Source organism: Xenopus laevis, chromosome 6L, assembly GCF_017654675.1.
Source record: "Xenopus laevis strain J_2021 chromosome 6L, Xenopus_laevis_v10.1, whole genome shotgun sequence".
NCBI lineage: Eukaryota > Metazoa > Chordata > Amphibia > Anura > Pipidae > Xenopus > Xenopus laevis.
The window spans coordinates 27,901,990-27,923,908 of record NC_054381.1 but is presented as its reverse complement, the minus strand read 5'-3'; the positions used below and the strand labels follow the sequence as shown (position 1 = coordinate 27,923,908).

Sequence of the window (21,919 nt, the reverse complement as noted above, 5' to 3'; positions counted from 1 at the left end):
TTCATTATGTCACATAAGCTTCATTATGATACTTAAATGAATATTATTGTGGGAGTGAAGCTTTTATAACACATATTAAGGCTATTGCCACTCAGGGCTGATTCTTCAGTATTAGCTCCTATGTTGGCACCAGCCTTCTTCCTTGCCTGCTCCCAGAAGCACAAGCAATGGGTTTTGGCACCAAAATGGTGTTGTAAATCTGAAATTTGCAGTGTGTGCCTGAACCAGGCTTACTAAATGCCTCCACATGCAGGCAAGGAAGAAGGCTGATGCCAGCTTAAGACTAGGGTCACACTACAGGGATCTCGACCTGCAGAGAAATGCTGGCTGAGAATCCTTCTGCTGCGCTGCCTGCACCCGGAATCATTACCTCCGCTCCACTAAATATGAGACCATTGCATATTGCACCAATATCTGCAGCACCTGCCTGCACCTGAGCTAATGATTCTGGGGGCAGGCTTTGCAGCAGAAGAGGAGCAGTGAATTCTCGGCCTGCGTATCTTCAAAAGCCGAGATTCATGTAGTGTGACCCTAGCCTAATTGCTGATTCTCAGCCCGTGCTTTTCTGCAGATTTTGAATCAGCCCCTTGTGGCATTAGCCTTGGGGTTTCAGCTTACCACTGCTATTTGCACAGACATCCTATTTTGAGCAAGATAAGAAGTCCTAGTAAACCGATATTATGCTTATGGTTATCCTTATCACAGGATAAGGAGAGCAACACAGAAAAATGTGAATGAAAGAAATGTGGCCTCTGGGCAGGGTCAAAGCTGTTTTGATAATGACTTTGCTATATAGTGAACTGCATGTGTGTGTAATTTGCCTTTCAACTCTGTTTGGTTGTGAGGTGCACCTGCAGGTATGATAAAACCCCTGCAAGACATGTGGTTGTCCTCATTTAAAGATGAGTTGCCACAACACATATTTAAATGTCCTGTGTGTGGGGCCGAGGAGTTACTCTGGTAAATCCCTTTAGAAGGCAATTTCATAGGAAGATTAAAGCTGAGGATTGCAAAAAATTATACGGCACATTTATATCATGTGGAAAGGCTGCCAAAACTGGACTTGCTTTCTCAGGAAAAAGGAACATTGTGAAATAATATGGTTGCTCTTAAGAAATGTATTCCTGCCATCTCATTATGGTGCAGATTCACTAATGGGTAGGTCCCCTGCTATTTGTCTATAATGTCCTCTTATGTACTTGTAAAGTCTAATCATGTCCCCTCGCAAGCGCCTTTTTTCCAGAGAAAACAACCCCAACCCTGACAGTCTCCCCTCATAATTTAAGTCTTCCATCCCTCTAACCAGTTTAGTTGCACTTAGTCTCTGCACTCTCTCCAGCTCATTTATATCCCTCTTAAGGACTGGAGTCCAAAACTGCACTGCATACTCCAGATGAGGCCTCACCAGGGACCTATAAATAGGCAGAATTATGTTTTCATCCCTTGAGTTAATGCCCTTTTTTATGCAAGACAGAACTTTATTTGCTTTAGTAGCCACAGAATGACACTGCCCAGAATTAGACAACTTGTTATCTACAAAGACCCCTAGATCCTTCTCATGTAAGGAAACTCCCAACACACTGCCATTTAGTGTATAACTTGCATTTATATTATTTTTGCCAAAGTGCATAACCTTGCATTTATCAACATTGAACCTCTTTTTCCAGTTTGCTGCCCAGTTTTCCAGTTTAGACAAATCACTCTGCAAAGTGGCAGCATCCTGCATGGAACCTATAGTTCTGCACAATTTAGTATCATCTGCAAAAATAGAAACAGTACTTTCAATGCCCACCTCCAGGTCATTAATAAACAAGTTGAAAAGCAAGGGACCTAGTACAGAGCCCTGCGGTACTCCACTAACAACACTGGTCCAATTAGAAAATGTTCCATTTACCACCACTCTTTGTAGTCTATCTTTTAGCCAGTTCTCTATCCAGGTACAAATACTATGTTCCAGGCCAACATTCCTTAATTTAACCAGTAACCTTAATTACTTTAAAACACTGTGGTTTTACTGTTCCTTCAAGCAGCTCAGCCTGAAACTGCCAACCAAATAAATATGTTTAAAATTGTATGCAAGGGTGTTATCCCTTTTTTTTTCTATTTTGCGGAAGCATCTTGTGCAACATCAGTATAGATGTACAGGACACATTTCTTAGATTTCCTTCAATATACACCCTCTCTTTATTTTCACTCAACAAAGTGTGATACTCAAACCATTATTGCTTGCTGTAATTCTCTTTACCCACATGCAATTTGTGGGGTTAGTTACAAATATATGATTTGTATCTCTCGTGGACAGGCAGGAAGTTATTTAATGAGCTGCAGGAATGTTTTCCTAGGAAAGGGCAAAGGTTTTTCACCAAAAAATATCTGAAAATCTCTTGTTATTTTAACATTTCTAGACATGACATTTATTTGAATTGTTACTCTACAGCTTTACATATTTCTTACATTTGCAAAGCTCTTAGTCTTTAATTAGTATAGACAAACTACTGAACATACAAGGTTAAATGGTAATTATCTACAGCAATAATAATCCTCATAATGATGTAAATATCCCTTTATTCTTTATTTAGTTAAGAATTTATTTATTAGTTAAGAATTTAGTTATTTAGCTCAGCGCCAAAGTTTGGTATCTTTAACAAATGTCTGGATTATTAACAGTGAAAGGTAATTTCTAGTATTGTAACTGGACAGAAGGGAAGGTCAAATGATTTTGCTTCATTACCAAAACTACTAAACATTAGAGCACTGTTAAATGGCAACCTTCTTTTTTAGCTGTGCCCTTACTGCAAGTATTATATACAGTATGGTAGTGTGCTGGGGGTATTATTAAATTAGAAGTATTTGGGGGATTTTTGTGGAGAACAAACTGTAACTCTAGGCAATGTCACTCAGTTGCTACTAAAGCATATATAATACTGTCCTTTGTAAAAAAAGGAATTGACTCAAGGGTTGGAAACATAATTTATCCACTTTATACATCCCCTCCCCCACTAGATCAAGCAAGAATACAATGCCTTCTCTTCGTGGGACCCCCCCAGCCCTTCCAGATCTGCAGCCTCTGCCCAAGGTTAGTGTTACACACACATACACAAACACACATTACATTAATACACACTTACATTCACACTTACACACACACATTTTTGTGGGATCGGGGGATCACACACATTCACAGAACTCACACACGTGCACTTGTGCAGACTTTTTTACTGCCATTGCGAATAGCATATTCACTAACCTCAATGCACAATACTTTTTGTATGTTATTTTAGTGATCATATTGCAATTGTGGTGCATTATAGCCATTTTATTGCATTTTTAGCCATTTTATTGCATTTTCAGCTTTATGTAGGTGTTGATCACTTGTTTCTGTCCGTAAACCTATTAGGCAAAGCTAAAATATTCAAACTGTGATTCTGACTGCTGATCACACTAGTCAAAAAAAGCATGGATTTTTGTGTTTTATTGTATTTTAGTGATTTTATTGCATTTTTTTTACTTAGTTTTGCCCATGGAAATTTTGACTGCTATATATCCATTTGGGGGTCCCTGTGTTCCACATAGTTTTGTATATCTATGCATACTGGGCATCTAAATGTTTAGTTGACTCGCGTTCATATTTAGGATGTTTTATGCTTGTATGTTACATTCAGCATAGCTTTGAAGTTTGGTAGTTTGCAGTTGAAACCTATTTTGGATTTATATGGTTTTCTTGGGTCTCCATAAACTTGCAAAATGAAAGTTTTGTGGTAATTTACTGCCGGGAGTTTTTGATCTATAAAAGTCAGAAATCTTCATAAAATTATACATATCTGGTATTGGCACATTTGAGACACTTGAGGCTTTCCAAATCAGTTGAATTTTTGTGCATAAAATAAAATGTTTTTCTGGTATAAATCCCTATATTGGGATAAATTGCAATTTTTCAATTTTGGTATTTCGAGCTCTAAATCTTTTTCCAGAAGTGGAAATACACAACAACTCAAGCAGATTTAGAAAGCTAAAGTTATCCTGAAAAAAGGTCCCTTTTTCGATCGAATAGGTCTTTATTCGGCCTAATTCGAATTGTACGAATCAAAGTAATAGTGCATTCGATCGAATTTGATTAGAAGTTTTTCCCAAAAAAAGTCCACCGATTGACTCCAAATAGGTTCTAGGAGGTCCCCCATAGGCTAAAACAGCAATTCGACATGTTTTAGCTGGCGAAGGGTCGAATTTTTAAAGAGACAGTACTTGATAAATCTCGATATTCGAATTACACAAAAAATATCTTGAAATTCAAACTTGTTTCATTCGAAAATTCACCTCGCCATTTGATAAATCTGCCCCTTAAAGAGGTATAACACAACAGGTAAAAATCACTTGAATAAAAACTTTTATTTGCTAAATGTACTTTGTATTGCACAGTTTTTTTGTGCGCAAAAATGCATCTCAAAGCATGAATTTGTACCAGGATGTATGGGCCCCAATTATCCAGATTATTTAGTATTTCAAAATAAATAAATATACATATAAATCACTGCTTGCTTTTGTGACATTCATCCCTTTTCTGCATGCACAGCTATGCTGACTTATCTGTTTTACACCCTTGTTTATAAATCTCCACCCACAAACAATTTCAACACATACAGCATTTCTATTGCAGCTCTTGGGTTTGGACTTTTAAGGGTCAGTCCACGTGAGCAGATTCAGGGAGATAAGTCGCCCCAGCGCCAAAGTGCCTGTTCTTTGGGGCGACAATCTCCCCGAACTGCCTTCCCCCACCCTCCGCCGGCTAAAATGAAAATCGCCTGCGGCAATATACACACGGCGCTTTGTTCTCCGAAGTCGCGCATAGTTTCCTCGTGAGTAGGGATGTAGCGAACTGCCGATTTGGTGTTCGCGAACGCCGTTCGCGAACACGGGCAAAAAATGCGAACGTTCGCGAACTTCGAACACCCGCTAAAATCGTTTGATTCGAACGATCGAAGGATTTTAATCATTCGATCGAAGGATTTTCATTCTAATCGAACGATCGAAGCCATTCGATCGAATGCTTTTCATTCGATCGAATGCTTACAATCGTTCGAACGAATGGAAATCGTTCGATTTTTAGCGGTCAAAGGAATTCGAATGGTCGAATGGTCGAACGACTTGTATTCGAATCGAACGCGAACTCAAAATGCGAACGTTCCCAAACGTTCGCGAACATTCGGCGGACGCGAACGGTCGAAGTTCGCGCGAACTAGTTTGCAGCAGAACAGTTCGCTACATCCCTACTCGTGAGGCAACTTCGGGAAGAAGAGCTGATTAGTCGTCAGGCCACTAAATCTCCCCGAGTCTGTCCGTGTGCTTAAACCCTTAGGTTGGTCAATAGTCTGTGCCATGCTTTTCCAGTATAAAGCATATATTTTAAAATATATCTTAGACTACAAATATTGGTGTTAAATTAGACTCAATTCCTATTTTCTATTCTTTTCTATTCAGTATTTTAGACAGTTATATTTAAGGCTGCATTCTTTCTCAAAAATGAAACCTCTAGTGCTGACTACTAATATTCTGGTGCTCTCTGCCTTGTCAAGGAAATCCTGCTTTTTTTCCAGAATTGTTTTCTGGTTAAAATGGGTAAGGGCTATCAGTATTTCAAAAAGTATTTTTGCGGCGTCAGCCTGTTGTTTTTTTTCTCTCTTTACGTTTCTCATTATGTTCCAAAGAAAGCGGCACCAATAAAACTGGCGACGTAAGGAAATAGATATGTGAAGGGGACTCATTGGCAGGGTTTCTTATCATCCGAATTGTCATCTTCTTATTTATTAGCAGATAGATAACAGAGAAATTAGCTTAGGAAAGCAAAGTTGGGTTTGGGAGTTCCTGTTTGCTTTAATGACCCATGTGACAGGATACTTCCTTATCACTTAGAGTACAGAACTTTCCCTGGATGTTGCAGTTTTTTTCAGAAGCGAAGTTTGGTGCTAAATTGTTCCAAGAGTGTCAGATCTTTTCTGAATCCTCCAAACTGAAGAAAATAATGCAATTTCAGCTATGTTGGCCTTACCTATTCTAATCCTGCTCTCCGTCATTCAGCCTTCACTTCAGCTGGGTAAGTGTTTTTACTAACTACAAGTAACCTGTGTTTTCATTGTACAGGTATAGGATCCCTTATCCGGAACTCGATATCCAGAAAGCACAGAATGGCTGTCTCCTATAGACTCCATTTTATCCAAATAATCCAAATTTATAAAAATGATTTCCTTTTTCTCTGTGATAATAAAACAGTAGCTTGTAATTGATCCCAACTAAGATATAATTAATCCTTATTGGAAGCAAAACCAGCCTATTGGGTTTATTTAATGTTTAAATGAATTTCTAGTAAATCTAAGGCATGAAGACCCAAATTACGTAAAGATCCGTTATCCAGAAAACCCCAGGTCCCGAGCATACTGGATAACAGGTCCCATACCTGTACTTTGCCAGCACTGTGTGACTGCTTTGCTATAGTAATTCAATGAATGACCCTAAAAACTATAAGTTCTTCCTCCATATAAAACACAATGGGAAGGTCTCTAGAACAAGTATAAGCCTATAAGGACAAACCTGTTCTAAATTAGAATAAAAGTTTTCTCCATTTGGGTTTTCAAATCTAATTATCTTTTCAATGTATTACATTATATTAATATTATATTAATATATATTTTAATAGTATTACTGTATCTCAGACTAATTTTGTGCTGTGGACCCAATAGAATGTATTTAAAGCAAGTGACATTTAAAATTAGACACACATAAAGGAAGAGAAAATAAGCATCATTACAAAACATTCTTACTCTCTTAGCTACCAGCTCATAAATATATAAATATATATATATATATATATATATATATATATATATATATATATATATATATATATATATATATATATATATATATATTCTAAAATCTCTGTTTCTCTGTTTGGGCTAGAATACAATAGCAATATATATTCATAACCTGTACTTATCAGTGATGAATGGGAAATATTTCTAAGGAACCAATGTGGGTTTGATGCCAGTTTAGGCGTTTTCAATATTTCTTTCTTAGGATTAAAAAAACAAAAACAAAGGGAAAAGGTACTTTTATTGTTATTGATAATGGTACCCAGCATCATTTATAAGTCAATTGTGCAGAAGAGATTTTGTCACTGTTATAGGGAGTTCAGCAGTGCCGAGGGTAGTCTTATTATACTTCTGTTATTTTCATTACATTGTTTACAATATTCATGGAAGAGGGAGAAGAGAGGGGAATTCCTGTTGCCTTGAAATGATCTTTGTTCTTGAATGCTTCTCAGATTTAGAGTGAGAGGAAACAGTGATATGAGTGGAAGTTGGCACACACATACAAACCTTTAAGTATGAGATGCTGCATTGTCGTTTTCAGAAATGAACAGCATTTTTTCATCCTTAAGTTACAAATACCGTAGCATAGATACAATTTTAACTAGAAATGGGGCCTTTGAGTCTTTAAAGCATACAATGTTCTACTGTGAATGGATTTAAGGCACTAACTCCATAGGTACAACATAAAAATACATACTTAAAGGCAGATGTATCAAGGGTCGAATTTCGAAGTGATGGGAAATATAAAAATCCGACTCTTGATAAATCTGCCCCCTATAGAGAGTTGTATTTCTCCTACCTTCCTAATGCCTACATTGGCTTTTTTTAATTTCATGCATGACTCTGAATTCACATCTAATATATTGATAAGAAAATTGAGGCTATTGTAGTGTATCAACTAGCAGATAGGAAAGTTAACATAGATTTGAAAGGTTGAACTTGATGGACGTGTGTCTTTTTTCAACCTAACTTACTATGTCACTATGTACTGTTTGGAATATGATAAGGACCACGGACTACAGGTGTAGGAACATGTAAATGGACTTGTTTCTTTGCTGGCTTTGCCTATAACGAAGAGATAGACTTAATATAGAGGAGAAAGGGTCATCAAGACATAATAATAAAACAGTAGCTTGTACTTGATCCCAACTAAGATATGATTAATCCTTATTGGAAGCAGAACCAGCCTATTGGGTTTATTTAATGTTTAAATGAATTTCTAATAGACACAAGGCATGAAGAACCAAATTATGGAAAGATCCTTTATCCAGAAAACCCCAGGTCCCAAGCATTCTGCATAACAGGTCGCATACCTGTATATATATATATATATTTATGTATTGCATATATGTATTTATGTATTGGCTGCCAACCACCCTTGTGGTAATGGTATAGGACCTGTTATCCAGAATGACCTGGGGTTTTCTGGATAAGTGATCTTTCTGTAATTTGGATTACAATACTTTGTCTGCTAAAAAGAATTTAAACATTAAATAAATGCAATAGGGTTGTTTTGCCTCTAATAAGGATTGAACATATTAGTTGGGATCAAGTACAAGGTACTGTTTTTTTACCACAGAGAAAAAGAAAATAATTTTTAAAAATTTGAGTTATTTGATTATAATGAAGTCTATGGGATATGGCCTTCCTGCAATTTGGAGCTTTCTGAATAGCAGGTTTCCAGATTACGGATCCCTTACCTGTAGTACCTGTTAGCTGCAGCAAAGGCGTGTGTTTTCTGCAACTCATGATGCCTTAGACTTAGAGTTTGCCTACATGGTAAAGGAGACCCATCCATGTTAACCAACAGGTTTTGATGGGCTAGACAATTAGAGGCTGAGCGACTCTACTATATATCTCTTTTTTATTGTAAGACAAGCTGTTGCCACTGATCTAACTGCTAAAGGGTAGGTCAGGAGTGACCTTGCTACCCTTAACCAGTAAACAGAGGGTTGGTTTGAATGGAAACAGTGCCTGAATTAATTAAAAGACTGTATGAATTCAATAGAAGTGTCAGGTACCTGATAGACCATAACAGAATGGGTATAACAGGACCTGGATGTGCCTGGACGAGTGTTTAGGTTTGGATTTTTGATGAATGTTTCTATTGGAGTTCAAGTCTCCACTCCTGGTCTCTCCAGAACTGCATAAGTGTGAACTGCTCCAGTGTAGTTACCCATAGTAACCAATCAGATATTTGCTTTTATTTTTTTAAATTGTAATAATACTATGGGAAAATTTATTAAGGGTCAAATCTTCGAATTTTTTTATGGTCAAAACTGTCAAATTTGACTAGGGAATTATCCAAACTCTATTCGAGTTTTTAAAAAAATTCTAATTGGATTTTCAAGATTTATCTTACTCTGGCCCTTTAAGAAATAGGCACCTAAATGCTGCCAAATTACTGTATAACTATGTGAGAGGTACAGTGACCAATTTGGAGTTGTTTATAGCTGACACTCAAGTTTTTTTTTCGGAGAAGAAATTTGAATTGAGTTTGGTTAAATTCGATTTGAGTTGGCAAAATTCGTCCTAGTTTTATATATTGGATTTTTTTAAATAAATAATCGAATAATCGCATTTCGAATAAAATCAAATTCATTTGAGTTTTAAAAAAAACTCACATAAATTCTAAATCGACCCTTAATAAATGTGCCTCCCAATGATTAAGTGATACAGTAACGGCACCGATGATAATAAATCAGGCCCCGGTTCTCTTGCTAGACAAAAATGCAACACTATTTAAGTTTTTTATTATTTTAAAAACAATTTTTAATTATAAATAAAAGGGTAATAATAAATAATATCTATGCCTGATTTAGCAGCACAATTACCTCTTAAAAATCCATTTTTAACACCCGATCCTCTGCTTTACTTTTCCGTACATGAACATTGCCACTGTTTGGAAAGCTATGGCATATCTGATTCAAATACTTTGCCAGTAATACCATCTATAAATCGGAAAATCAATTTAAAACAAAAATGTTATATCTTTTTCCTTCCAGAAACATTGTTACCAAAACAGTGTTTTTATTTCTTTTTCAGATTCTTCTATATTTTCCATATACAATGAAGAGCATAAGTTGTGCTTACAAGCTCACACTTCTGGAGCCATCAACGCTGTCCCTTGTAAAGATAACAATGACTTACAAAAGTTTAGGTGGATTTCTTTGCACCAGTTAGTAAATGTCGGAACCAAACAGTGCCTGGGAGCAACTGCTAAAAAGGACATGGCCCTTATCACTACCTACTCTTGTGACGGGACAAGTGAGCTTCAGAAATGGGAATGTAAAAATGATACCCTTTTTGGAATCCAAGGAGAAAACCTGCACCTGAATTATGGCAACATGCAACAAAAAGTTATCCTGTACAAGGGATCTGGACTGTGGAGTAGATGGAAGGTGTATGGCTCAACTGACGACTTGTGCACTAAGGCTTATGAAGGTAGGGATTTTTGTTTGCGTATTCAAATTAATAATAGTGGATGCTTAAAGGGTATCTAAATTACAATATTGAACTAGACAGACTTAGGGGGGAATGTAATATGTTTCGCTAGCGCAAAAAACCTGCGCAAAGACGCTTGCAAATGTTAGTGACCATGTCTGTGTCCTTTTTGACTGATTAAAGACCTCAACGACTTCATTGCAAAGTTTGCAAACAATAGTTTTTGCGACCGTTCACAGTGGATGTAATTAAATTTGCAATCGAAAAATCTTTTTTGCAACAAAATATTTTACGAAACTCCAGAGCAGGTATTAACGTTACACCTTTGTTTAGGGAAAATACGCAATGTAATATTCGCCAGAGACTGATTTTAAATTGGCAGCAGTGGTAAACATTTGCAAAGGCGCCATTTTAAATAACGCTTGCAACTTTTAATTACATTACCCCCTTAGGGTAGGACTACACGGGCATTTTCTGTGCGATCCGACGCGCTGTGCAAAATTGCAGGCGTCAAATCGCATGTGACGGAAATAAGGTAAGTGAATGCATTGTTGGATGAAGTTGCAGCATTGATCCGATGCGACACGGCTGGATGCAGATACAGCCGTGTCACGTTGGATCAACGCTGCATCCGACAGTCGTGTTGCGTCGGATCAACGATGCAACACCATCAGACAATGCATTCACTTACCTTATTTCCGTCGCATCCAATTTGATGCCTGTGTTTTTGCGCAGCGCGTTGGATCGCACCAAAATCATCCGTGTAGTGCTACCTTTAGAGTGCTCCTCTGAGCTATTGACCCGAGAGGCTAGTAATAGCAGCATAAAACTGCTAACGTAACAGAAACCATTTATAATATATGAATAATCAAATGAATAAATTAAATTACAAATGGCCTCAGAGGAGCACTCTTAGCAGGGCCGGAACTAGGGGTAGGCAGAAGAGGCAGCTGCCTAGGGTTCAATCATAGTGGGGCGCTGGGCAGCTACCTCTAAAATTGTCTTCTGCCTACCCTTATTCCATGTCTACCCCTCAGTCTTACTCTTTCTTCCCTCTGTCACCCACCCCTCCGTCATTCACTCCTCCCTCCGGTCACTCTCCCATCCATCTCTCTCCCCTCCTTCTTGTCATCCTCCCCTCCATCTCTCACCCCTCCCTCCCCCTCTCCTCCTTCAATCTCCCCTCCCTCCTTTGTCCTCCGTCGCCCTCTCCTCTCTCCACTCCGCCACTCTCCCCTCCCTCCATTGCTCTCCCCTTCGTTGCGGTCGACCGACCTGGCCCTGACTGAGGGTTATTTACTAAAACTGAAATCTTTTTATTAAACCAAGCTTGACCAAACTCCCATCCACCATTTTAACTTATTTATCAATAAAATAAGAAAAGACTCAATAAAATCGAGTGAAAACACGAATCATACAAATTTTTCGGGTTTTTCGGGTAATCGCCCAAAAAACTCAAATTTTTTAGATTATCAGATGAAATCCAGCACAGATCAAAATATCTTCAAACTGTAAAAGGTATGTCTGCCATTGACTTCGACATGACTCGCCTGGTTTGAGATGGCATATTTTCCAATTTGGACTGATATTAGGCTTTTGGGCATATACCCACACCAGATCAAAGATAATATGAGCTGATACAAAGGTTTGGAGATGGACTCCACTCATAGACAGCAGTCCAAAAACCATTCTCATATAAAACAGGACACTGGTTGCCATGAAGTCGTTTCTCAATTGCTGGTATTTTTTAGAGAGCAGATGGTTACCTTATACCGTACTGGGCATTTATAATGTAACCATTTATTTCCTGAACTGGATCAATTCATTTTATCACAGTAGTCTGAATCATTTTTCCCCACAAGAATTTGGACAAGTGATAGTTCTCAGCGCTGCTGCTGACTAGAGCTGAGCACAATTTCTCTATGCAGGAGATAAAAATGGTGCCCAAAGCAGATATTTTCATTTTATGGCTTTACTGGTCCTTTCTAGGAACAGTAGCATCAAAAAATGAAATTGTTTTAAAGTAATAAAAAGTAATAAAAATATAATGCATTGTTACCCTGCACTGGTAAAACTGATGTGTTTGCTTCAGAAACACTACTATTGTTTATATAAATAAGCTGCTGTGTAGTAATGGAGGCAGCTATTTAAAGAAGAAAAGGCTCAGGTTACACAGCAGATAAGCTCTGTAGAACATAATGGTGTTATCTGTTATCCACTATTTAACCTGTGCCATATAGAATTTTTCAATTTCCGCCATTGCTACACAGCAGCATGTTTATATGAACTATAGTAGTGTTTCTGAAGCAAACACATCAGTTTTCCCAGTGCAGGGCAACACTACATGATATTTTCATTACTTTAAAACACTTTAATTTTTTGGTGTTACTGTTCCTTTAAGGAGCTATGCACCCAAACTGTAGTGGCTCCTTAATAATCCCCTTTCAAAAATAGATGTTAATTGCTAAGATATAGATGATTTATTAGAAATCTTCCTGAGCCATATAACAGTAGCTGTGCTGTTTGTTCTTCGAAATCAGCCAGTTAAGTTTGTCATACACCTTTAAATCTGCTTGTTTAGTAAGGTTGCCAAATGAGCATATTGCTGCCCGATCTGGCTGTCTAGACCTGAGGGCCAATGATCAGATGATAGACTGCAGTGATATAATAGATGTTACAGGGCTCCCCAGCAAATTAATTATAGTGCCCCCAAAATGTCCATAGGTGACCTGTTATACCAATATATATATTGAAATTGTTCATGGCTCATGGGGCCCCCTATTTCTCCTGCATTTGTAGGGTCTGTGTAGTTATGCCCCTGATAGAGTGGGCCTTTAAAGACCCATTTGATAAAGAACACATCAACTAACCAATGACATTACTCAAACCAATGACAGGTGTTTGGCATATCCAGTTTGTGAGATACATACATGAACTATTTGTAGCAGGAGAGAAAATGTACAGTTTTGTTTTATAATATCTCCAAAACCAAAAGGGAAAAAAAAAAATCTAACTCAGATGTGAAATTGTTATATTAAAGGAAACAAAGACCCTGAAACATCTTGCCTGTTTAATTAGAATTAGGACATATGGCTTCTGTGTATCTTCCCAATTGCAGAAGCCACATAGTGCCCTCACTTGCTTTATGTATTTCTTGCATATGGCCTTCTTGACCCATAGCAACCAATCAGTAATTAGCTTTAATCAGCCAGCTGCAGGTTGATCAGTGAAAGCAATTGTCTGATTGGTTGCCATGGGTTACTGCCCAGGTGCAAATTTGCCCACAGTTTATAAATGAGCCCCAGTATCTTTAGCTGGCTCTTATGTTCGGTGAGTTATCCAGAATTTTTTATTACCTGCTTTAGTAATATTTTTTTACAGATATATATACGTTACTTGGGAATGCAAATGGCCAGCCATGTGTATTCCCCTTTAAATTTCAAACCAAATGGCATGCTGACTGCACACTGGAGGGAAGATCCGATGGGAGGCTCTGGTGTTCCACAACTTCGGATTACAACAAAGACAAGCTATATGGGTTCTGCCCATCTACATGTAAGTCCCATTCAAATTCTCTCTTTTGTCGTGCAAGGGGTCCATGTTGCATTATATGCCTTTTAGACTTTGCCTAAGGACAAGACAAGTTGCTTCAGATTTTGGTTTCTGAATTATTTTTGGTGAATAATAGCTTGAGGCTTAATGAGGCTTGCTCAGATTAAAAACCCACCATCTGAAGTGTTTGTATCTGTAGACAAACGGGCATTTTGAATGGGATGCATTATAGGAAGGCAACAGTCAAATAATTGCTGAATATGCTTGAATGAAAACAAACCCCAAGTTGGTACTGGAATTTTTATAAAAAATGTTCTTTAACAATCAGAAAGATTGTGCTCCATAAGCATCTTGATGTATCTATCCAAAGAGGTCTGTTGGGATAGCTAGGAGCTGGTATTCCTCAGCAATTACAGCTGCAATTACAATTAGGAGGCTTGTGTGTTTTTTGTAGAACTCAGAGGTGACTGTGCACCAGTTAGGGACTTCAATGATTAGGTGCAGTTGAGTGGGAACATTTGGGGCTACTAGTAAGAGCAGGAGCGAATTTGTGCTCTTGGGTGCTGCTGGACACAAAAGAGGGAGTAGGTTGTGTAGTGTATGGGGGACTTTAATAAAAACTTCCATGTTTGGTTCACCACATCTGGGTGTCCAACGGGTACTATCCAAAGTAAAGGCATATTGCAACAATACTATAGTGATCAGAGTTAAAACAGAATATAAAACAAGCCTGTTCACTGTCGGTATAATGTAGAACCTTTCATGTTAATAAAGAGAAAGAGACAAGAGGACAAGCATTCTTACTTTAGGTAACAGTTTAATCAAAATTGTGTTGAATTGTATTTACTAGGTCAGACAACCAGGCAATGTTTCAGGATTAGTCTCTCCCTTTTTCGAAAAAGGGCAGACTAAGAATATACAGTAGTCTAAGGTAGTAGTTTTCAAACTGCAGGATTTAAGGAGTAATGTTTGGGAGGGCTCACCCGGAAAGCTGGCTAGTTAATGGAAAATTTGGAGGTCAATTGAAGGTCAATTAGGGTGAGATTTGGGTTTTATATTATTTTGTTGTCCTAGATATTTTTGGAACTATGACAGACCAATGTTTTCCTTAATTTTTAGCTTTATTAAAAAGTGTTAGAACTTCAAAGGGGACTTAAACGGAAAAAGATAATTCAAAGGCCCCCACTTTAGCATATTGGCATGGATACTGATTGTAGTTGATTGTAGTTGTTTGAGAGGTACTTGGTTGCCCAAAAAAAGAGAGGACACAAGACGACAATCAAAGATATGTATTAAGAATTGAACAATCCTATCTACCATGAACTACTTTATAATACCCGAGTGGGGGATCCTAAAAAATAAAAATTTTAAATTTCAAGTGTTAATGAGAATTTTATTTGGGTCAACTGCCCTGTGTTTCCAAGTCTTCCATTGCCCCTGACACTAGAGCTCCCTGTTGGTTTCCTTCCAAAAACTAACGTTACAAGTAATATCAGAGGGGGTGGCTTTAAAACCTTGATAATGTTAGAAATGTGATTTTCTCTAGTAAATAATGTAATCAAAACTCGACTTCCTTCCCACTCAAATATATATTTTTAACTTTTTTCTGCAACCTAAGCTTTGTTCTAAGTGAAAAGAAACAATTCACATTGATTAGATTATTGTAGCTGTAGTTCCATTGTTTTAGAAGAATTTTATTATAGCTGACAAAAATGGTCAGAATTTTTTGAAAACTGGTTTTATCATTAAAGAAGACAAGGAAGTGACCCGAGGCCTAAAAGTCTTCCACTATAAACCACACATGCAAGTGAAGCCAGTAGGCCATGGAGCCTTTCGACAAAACAAGTTGCTTCCTTTTCCTGTATTCTTGAATACTGATAGCAAACAAAACCAAAGAGATTACATGAGAGGAAAAGGTTCATGCTAAACAATAGTCATCGCAACAGAATGCATTTCACATGTCTGAAAGTCGTCCAGAATTTCCCTTTTTCTGACAAGGACCAGATAACTGATATTTCTGGTATTTCTTTCATGGGTTCAAAATCCCATGTAAGCAGTAAAACACAAGTTATTACTTATATATTGTATACCTTTCTCAATATATATATATTATAAGAGAGAAAGAGAATGTACTATACTATATATACTATATGGCCAAGAATTATGTGGAAACCTGTCTGTTCAACATGTCATTCCAAACCAAGGGTGTTAATATGCTGAACATTTTTGGCTGGAATTGCTTCCATCTGGACTGCAACTCACCAGTGATCCAGTTCACCTCATAGGTGTTCACTTGGGTTGAGTTCAGAGCTTAGCGTAGGCCAAGACTTGACCTTCATTACTTTCTGGCACACCAACTGACTTCTCTATTACTATTAGACATGGCCAAATAGTAAGTGGCAAAGTACAATTCTTTGTTTCTGCCAAGACCAATATCAAGTTTCATTTTAATGAAATGCAGCCAAGAGATATGGAAGTATCTAAAACCATCTACACTGCACTTCATTTAAAGGACAAGGAAAGGCTAATACACAGAGGGGTGCCAATATGTGTGCCGATATTCTAAACCAGCCCTATAGCTGATGAGTTTGGAAAAAGCCATCAAGCTTACTATGTTGGAAAAAAACCCATAAAGTTGGGTTCTGTGATTCCTCTTTTTGAAGTTTGTATCTGTATCTTCATTATTATGAAGGCATGTAATTATTATGTAATCACATAATATGATAGTTAGAAACCATTTCTGCCACTGAAGATAAAGCCCTTTTCAAAATAAAATGTACTTCTGGTTAGAAACTTGTCCTCTGGTAAGACCTGTCAGTTATAAGGTAGATTACAGAGATAAGGTAGATTCACAGAGATGTTGTTTTATGGCACCTTAATATCCAGTATGTCCATCAGTTTATGCTTTATAGTCATTATGTCTCTTTTCTTCAGCTGTAAACATGCCAGCTGGGAGAAATTGTTTCCATAACTTCAGTTCTGTATTCCACCTAGTTATCCCCTACAGAATCTATTGATGTATTTTTTTTATAATAGGTATAAAGGTGAGGTTTAAAGAGTCATATAGAACATTTTCTTTGGTCAGTATCCCTTTTAATACAGGGCAGCAATTCCCTTGCCCTGGATAGATCAGCATGGCTATTATCTAACACTCCTAGATCCTCCAACATCAAACCATTGAGGATTCATCCAATACATTTAAATAGAGAGCATTAGTTGCATGCTTTTAAATCTACATTTATCTACAATGAATCTTATTCACTTATCCAGGCCACTTTTGTATTACTGTATATAGCTTTATGGTTGCTCAGCCTGTATGGAACATACACTCCAATCCTGTAACTTGCACTCATGTCACTGACAACTGTTATTCTTAAAAGTCCACAGAAGTCATAGTAGAAGAGATATATCCACCGAAGTTATATCCACATTTAATAGACATAATGAGCTGTCATAGGACTCTGATGCTTATTTGCCAATTGCACATTGGGTCAAGCATAACTAGGGATGCACCGAATCCATGATTCGGTTCGGGATTTGGCCAGGATTCAGCCTTTTCAGCATGATTTGGATTTGGCTGAATCCTTCTGCCTGGCTGAACCAAATCCTAATTTGCATAGGCAAGTTATGGGCAGGGAGGGAAATCGCGTGACTTTTTGTCACAAAACAAGAAAGTAAAAATGTTTTCCCCTTTCCACCCCTAATCTGCATATGCAAATTAGGTTTGGTATTCTGCCGAATCTTTTGGCCGAAACCAAAATAGTGGAGTCGGTGCATCCCTAAGCATAACACAAAGTCTAGCACCTAAGGATAAGAGAGGGCACAATAAGAGAAGCAGAGCATATAGTTTAGTATACTTTGCTGAGTATGACAAATTTGTAAACCAACTTTCGATTGTTTAGAAAAAGTGGGCACACTCTTCTAAAGATGAGTACTAAAGAAGTACGCATATTGTCAGATTAACTGGTGTAGTTGTGAGAACGTGAATATATGTTATACCTTTTTAACTTTTGGGTCTGTAAATACTATTCTTTAATAGAGTGTGACCATTTTTGGACACGGTCAAGTTAACTTGCAGTTCACATCTGCGTTACTTAATACCCCCTGGTAGATTGTGTTTGATCACAACTGTGCACAACTGTGATACACAGCAAAATATACTACACTATATGCAGTGTTCCTCTCTGAAGATATCTCCAAGACAGGAACATTTTGAATTTGGGTCAAGTCAGCTTGCCATGCTCAGGGATGCCATATTTAAACGTGAAAACTTATGGAAGTTTTTAAGCCAACTGTGTTCTTCTGAATGCATATTGATTCACATGTCTATGAAGATTCTCATTTATCCAGGTCATGATATACAGTATATAGTAGAATTAAGCCAAAGGCAACTGGACATTTAGAGTTTTTCTTGGAAACGTTTCACCACACATCCACGTAGCTTCTTGAATTGAAGAAGCCACTAGGATGAGTGCTGAAACATTTCCAAGAAAAACTCTAAATGCCCAGTTGCCTTTGACTTAACTCTGCTAGATACTATATATTGATTCATATGTTTGGATTCCTGTAGGCTTGGACTGGGGGGAATAGATGGTTGGGAGAGCAAAGAAAGGATGACAAAGGTAGAACAAGACAGAAAACCTTGTAATTCCTATAGGAAGGACCTGCTAAACTGCACTTTTCTTTGTATAGACAGCTTTTCTGATGTTATATGTGTTATACCTGATTCATCTCTATGACATTTTCTACTTTTAATTTTGTCATTTCAGCTATTAGTAATACATGGTGGACTACAGATTCAGTTACAGGAGTCCATTACCAAATAAACAACCAGGCAGCGCTCACTTGGTTTCAGGCACGGAAAAGTTGTTTACAACAGGAAGCTGAATTACTGAGCATCACTGAGATCCACGAGCAAACGTTTCTCACAGGTACTAGGGTCTTCAGTCCAATGCAAAGGATACACCTAGTTTGGATCCCACAGAACCAGCAAAACATGCACTTTGAAGTACTAAGTGCCTTATATAATTATCAGATTGCCACAATGCAACGCTTTACAGATAATTCCATAGTAGTGATGAGCAAATTCACGAAACACATTGAATTTGCGTTTTTAAGCTCAACAATTTTTCTTGCTCCAAATGCATTAAAGTCAATGGCCATTTTTTCTTATGGCGACTTTTTTGTCCTAATGTATTAAAGTCAATGGGCCTTTTTTCTTATGTCAACTTTTTTCTCCTAATGCATAAAAGTCAATGGACGTTGTTTCTTATGGGTGTTTTTTCGTGGCAAATTTATCCACGATGTATTTTCGCCGTAGTTTCTCGAATAAATTTGTATGCCGTGAAATTTGGAATTCAGAATGTATAAGTTTTTCTGGCTGAATCAGACTGCAAAAGGTGTCACTTCCAGTATATTGGACAATTAACAGTTGTGTTTGTAGGCACTTCACACTCTAGATATACAACCTCCTCAAGGTGGGTGTTAATGCCATCATTCCATGCATACTTTTGTTGCACAAATAAAGCAGACTGAGAACAGGCGTTGGCACTTTGTGCAATTGTAAGGAGTGTGTTTGGGCACAAGTACCTTTCTTAAGATGGCCACACACAGGCTGATTAAAGGGCATGTAAAGTCTAAAATAGAATAAGGCTAGAAATACTGTATTTTGAATACTAAATATAAACATGAACTTACTGCACCACAAACCTAATCAAACAAATGATTTATGCTTTCAAAGTCGGCTACAGGGGGTCACCATCTTGTAACTTTGTTAAACATCTTTGCAAGACTAAGACTGTGCACATGCTCAGTGTGGTCTGGGCTGCTTAGGGATCGTCATAAACAAAGCTGCTTGAGTTCTGCATGGCTGGGAAGTAAGGTGGAGGCTCCCCCTGCTGTTCATAAGTATAATTGTTTCCCTGCTCAGCAGTTAGGGACCATCTGACAATTCCTATCCACAGCAGTAAATGAAGGGAGAATTTCACTGCATACAGTCAGGTTTCTTATAAAAACAGTACACATTTTTTAATTAATGTATATTGGAGATAGGTTTCTTTTTCATTAAAGAAATAAAAATGGGATTTAATTTTTTTGCTTTTACATGCCCTTTAAAGCTACTCTAGACTAAGCTGGCAGTGTTGGGCCTGGGTATGGGGCTCTAGGCAAGGCCTGATGAATGAGATCTGCCACTATATTGGGCAGCTATCCATCTGGCAGGTTGGAAAAATCCCATTGGGCAAGGACCACATCAGATCATTGATGGAGTCTTTACTTGATGGGTCTCTGTGGGCTGACAGTATGATCATGTGCGGGAGGTTAAATCAGACGACCTCACCAAACAAATGTCAGAAGTGTTAGTATAAATTAGCACCCAATATTTGCTTTGAACATGCTCATGCCATCATAAATAACCCCTTAAGTAAACTAGACAAATCTACAATCAGTTGCAATCATTGATGTCACTGACAGGACTGTTTAATGAAATGTATTATGGGTTACATATCAAAATGTACATTGGTACTGGAGCCCTAGAGGTGATAATTACTGCTGTAAGATAGAGGGACAGTAACATGATATTGACTGCCATTAACTCTATTCTTTGTTTTCCTTCTACAGGCTTAACCAATACTATGACTACATCTCTCTGGACTGGACTCAATAGTTTGAATTTCAATGCAGGCTGGCAGTGGAGTGGGGGAAGTCCATTTCGTTATCTCAACTGGGTTCCAGGTATTTAATAATTTCTTTTAGTAACCTTTAAATAATGTTACATTAGTTATATTGCCTTCTGCAGGCAGAATCTGATCATACAACTGAAATAATAACAAAAAACAGACTCTCACTATTTTCCTATCCTTCTGCGGATGGACCACACCCCCAATTACACTGTTTATTTTAATATTTCTACTTTTTGTTTCCTGGAGAAGCCAGTGAGGTTACTTAGCACCTTTTGGCAAATGGGTGGTGATAGTGAATCTGTCTGTAACTTGATCCTGTCACTTCCTGCTGTATAGCAGGGCTTTGTGGGACAGAAATAATGACTGTATTGTATTCACTGGACTGTTGGATATAAGCATATGTTTCAAACATGAATGAGCTGCACCACCACTGGCATCACTGGCACCACAGGCATATGTTGCACCTACCTGCATCTGGAGCAAATTATTGCACCTCCCAAATTTTGCATTGTTTTTGCCACCTGCAATTCTGGTGAAATTCTGGAAATAAAATAATGCAGTGTATGTAAAAAAATTGATGAATTGCATTGATATTTTGTAGTACCGAACCCTGTTGGTTCCCAAATTGTGGGGTTGGCTTGCCTAGGGAGGCCCAATCTGTTGGTAAAGAGTGGACAGCTGAAAGGCAAATTAGGTGTAAGTTTAGGGGTGAGTGCTTATCTAATACCCTGGCTATACCTCGAGCAGAAATTAAGTTATAATATGTTATATATATATTCGCCTGAGCATTGTATTAGGTGGTCTTGCCATATTCTCATTCACAAGGAATAGGGCTGAATACAAACACTGCTAAAGGCCTATGTCACCCCAGCAGTTCACAGCAGATTAGTAGTACAGGTATGGGATCCGTTATCTAGAAACCTGTTATCCAGAAAGCTCCAAATTACAGAAAGGCTGTCTCCCACGACTCCATTTTATCCAAATAATCCAAACTTTTAAAAAATGATATTCCTTTTCTCTGTAATAATAAAACAGTACCCTGTACTTGATCCAAACTAAGATATAGTTAATCCTTATTGGAAGCAAATCCAGCCTGTTGGGTTTATTTAAGGTTTACATTTTTTAAAACTTAAGGTATAAAGATCCAAATTACGGAAAGATCTGTTATCTGAAAAATCACAGGTCCTGAGGATTCTGGGTAACAGGCTCCATACCAGTAGTTAAACTTTTTTGCTTTCTATGTGAACTACCCATGTAGCCCAGACCCTTACCATGAGAAAAAAAATCCATATGACCATTAATAGTGTTCAGGGCAGTTTTGATACAGGAGACTCAGTCAAGGATTAGGGCTCCTGCTCAACCTACTTTTTGCGTATTACA

At 37.8% G+C, this 21,919-nt stretch overlaps 1 protein-coding gene across 1 annotated transcript in view; it reads left to right on the top strand.

The window, feature by feature from the left end:
• Positions 1 to 5,903: 5,903 nt before the first annotated feature.
• LOC108718813 (macrophage mannose receptor 1) overlaps positions 5,904 to 21,919 on the top strand; it is a 52,375-nt gene continuing 36,359 nt past the window's right edge. Inside the window, exons 1-5 of the mRNA XM_018267290.2 lie at positions 5,904 to 6,088; positions 9,909 to 10,307; positions 13,689 to 13,862; positions 18,629 to 18,790; positions 20,478 to 20,591. Coding sequence (XP_018122779.1) covers positions 6,031 to 6,088; positions 9,909 to 10,307; positions 13,689 to 13,862; positions 18,629 to 18,790; positions 20,478 to 20,591 — 907 coding nt within the window. The 5' untranslated portion in view covers positions 5,904 to 6,030. The remainder of the gene's footprint in view (positions 6,089 to 9,908; positions 10,308 to 13,688; positions 13,863 to 18,628; positions 18,791 to 20,477; positions 20,592 to 21,919) is intronic.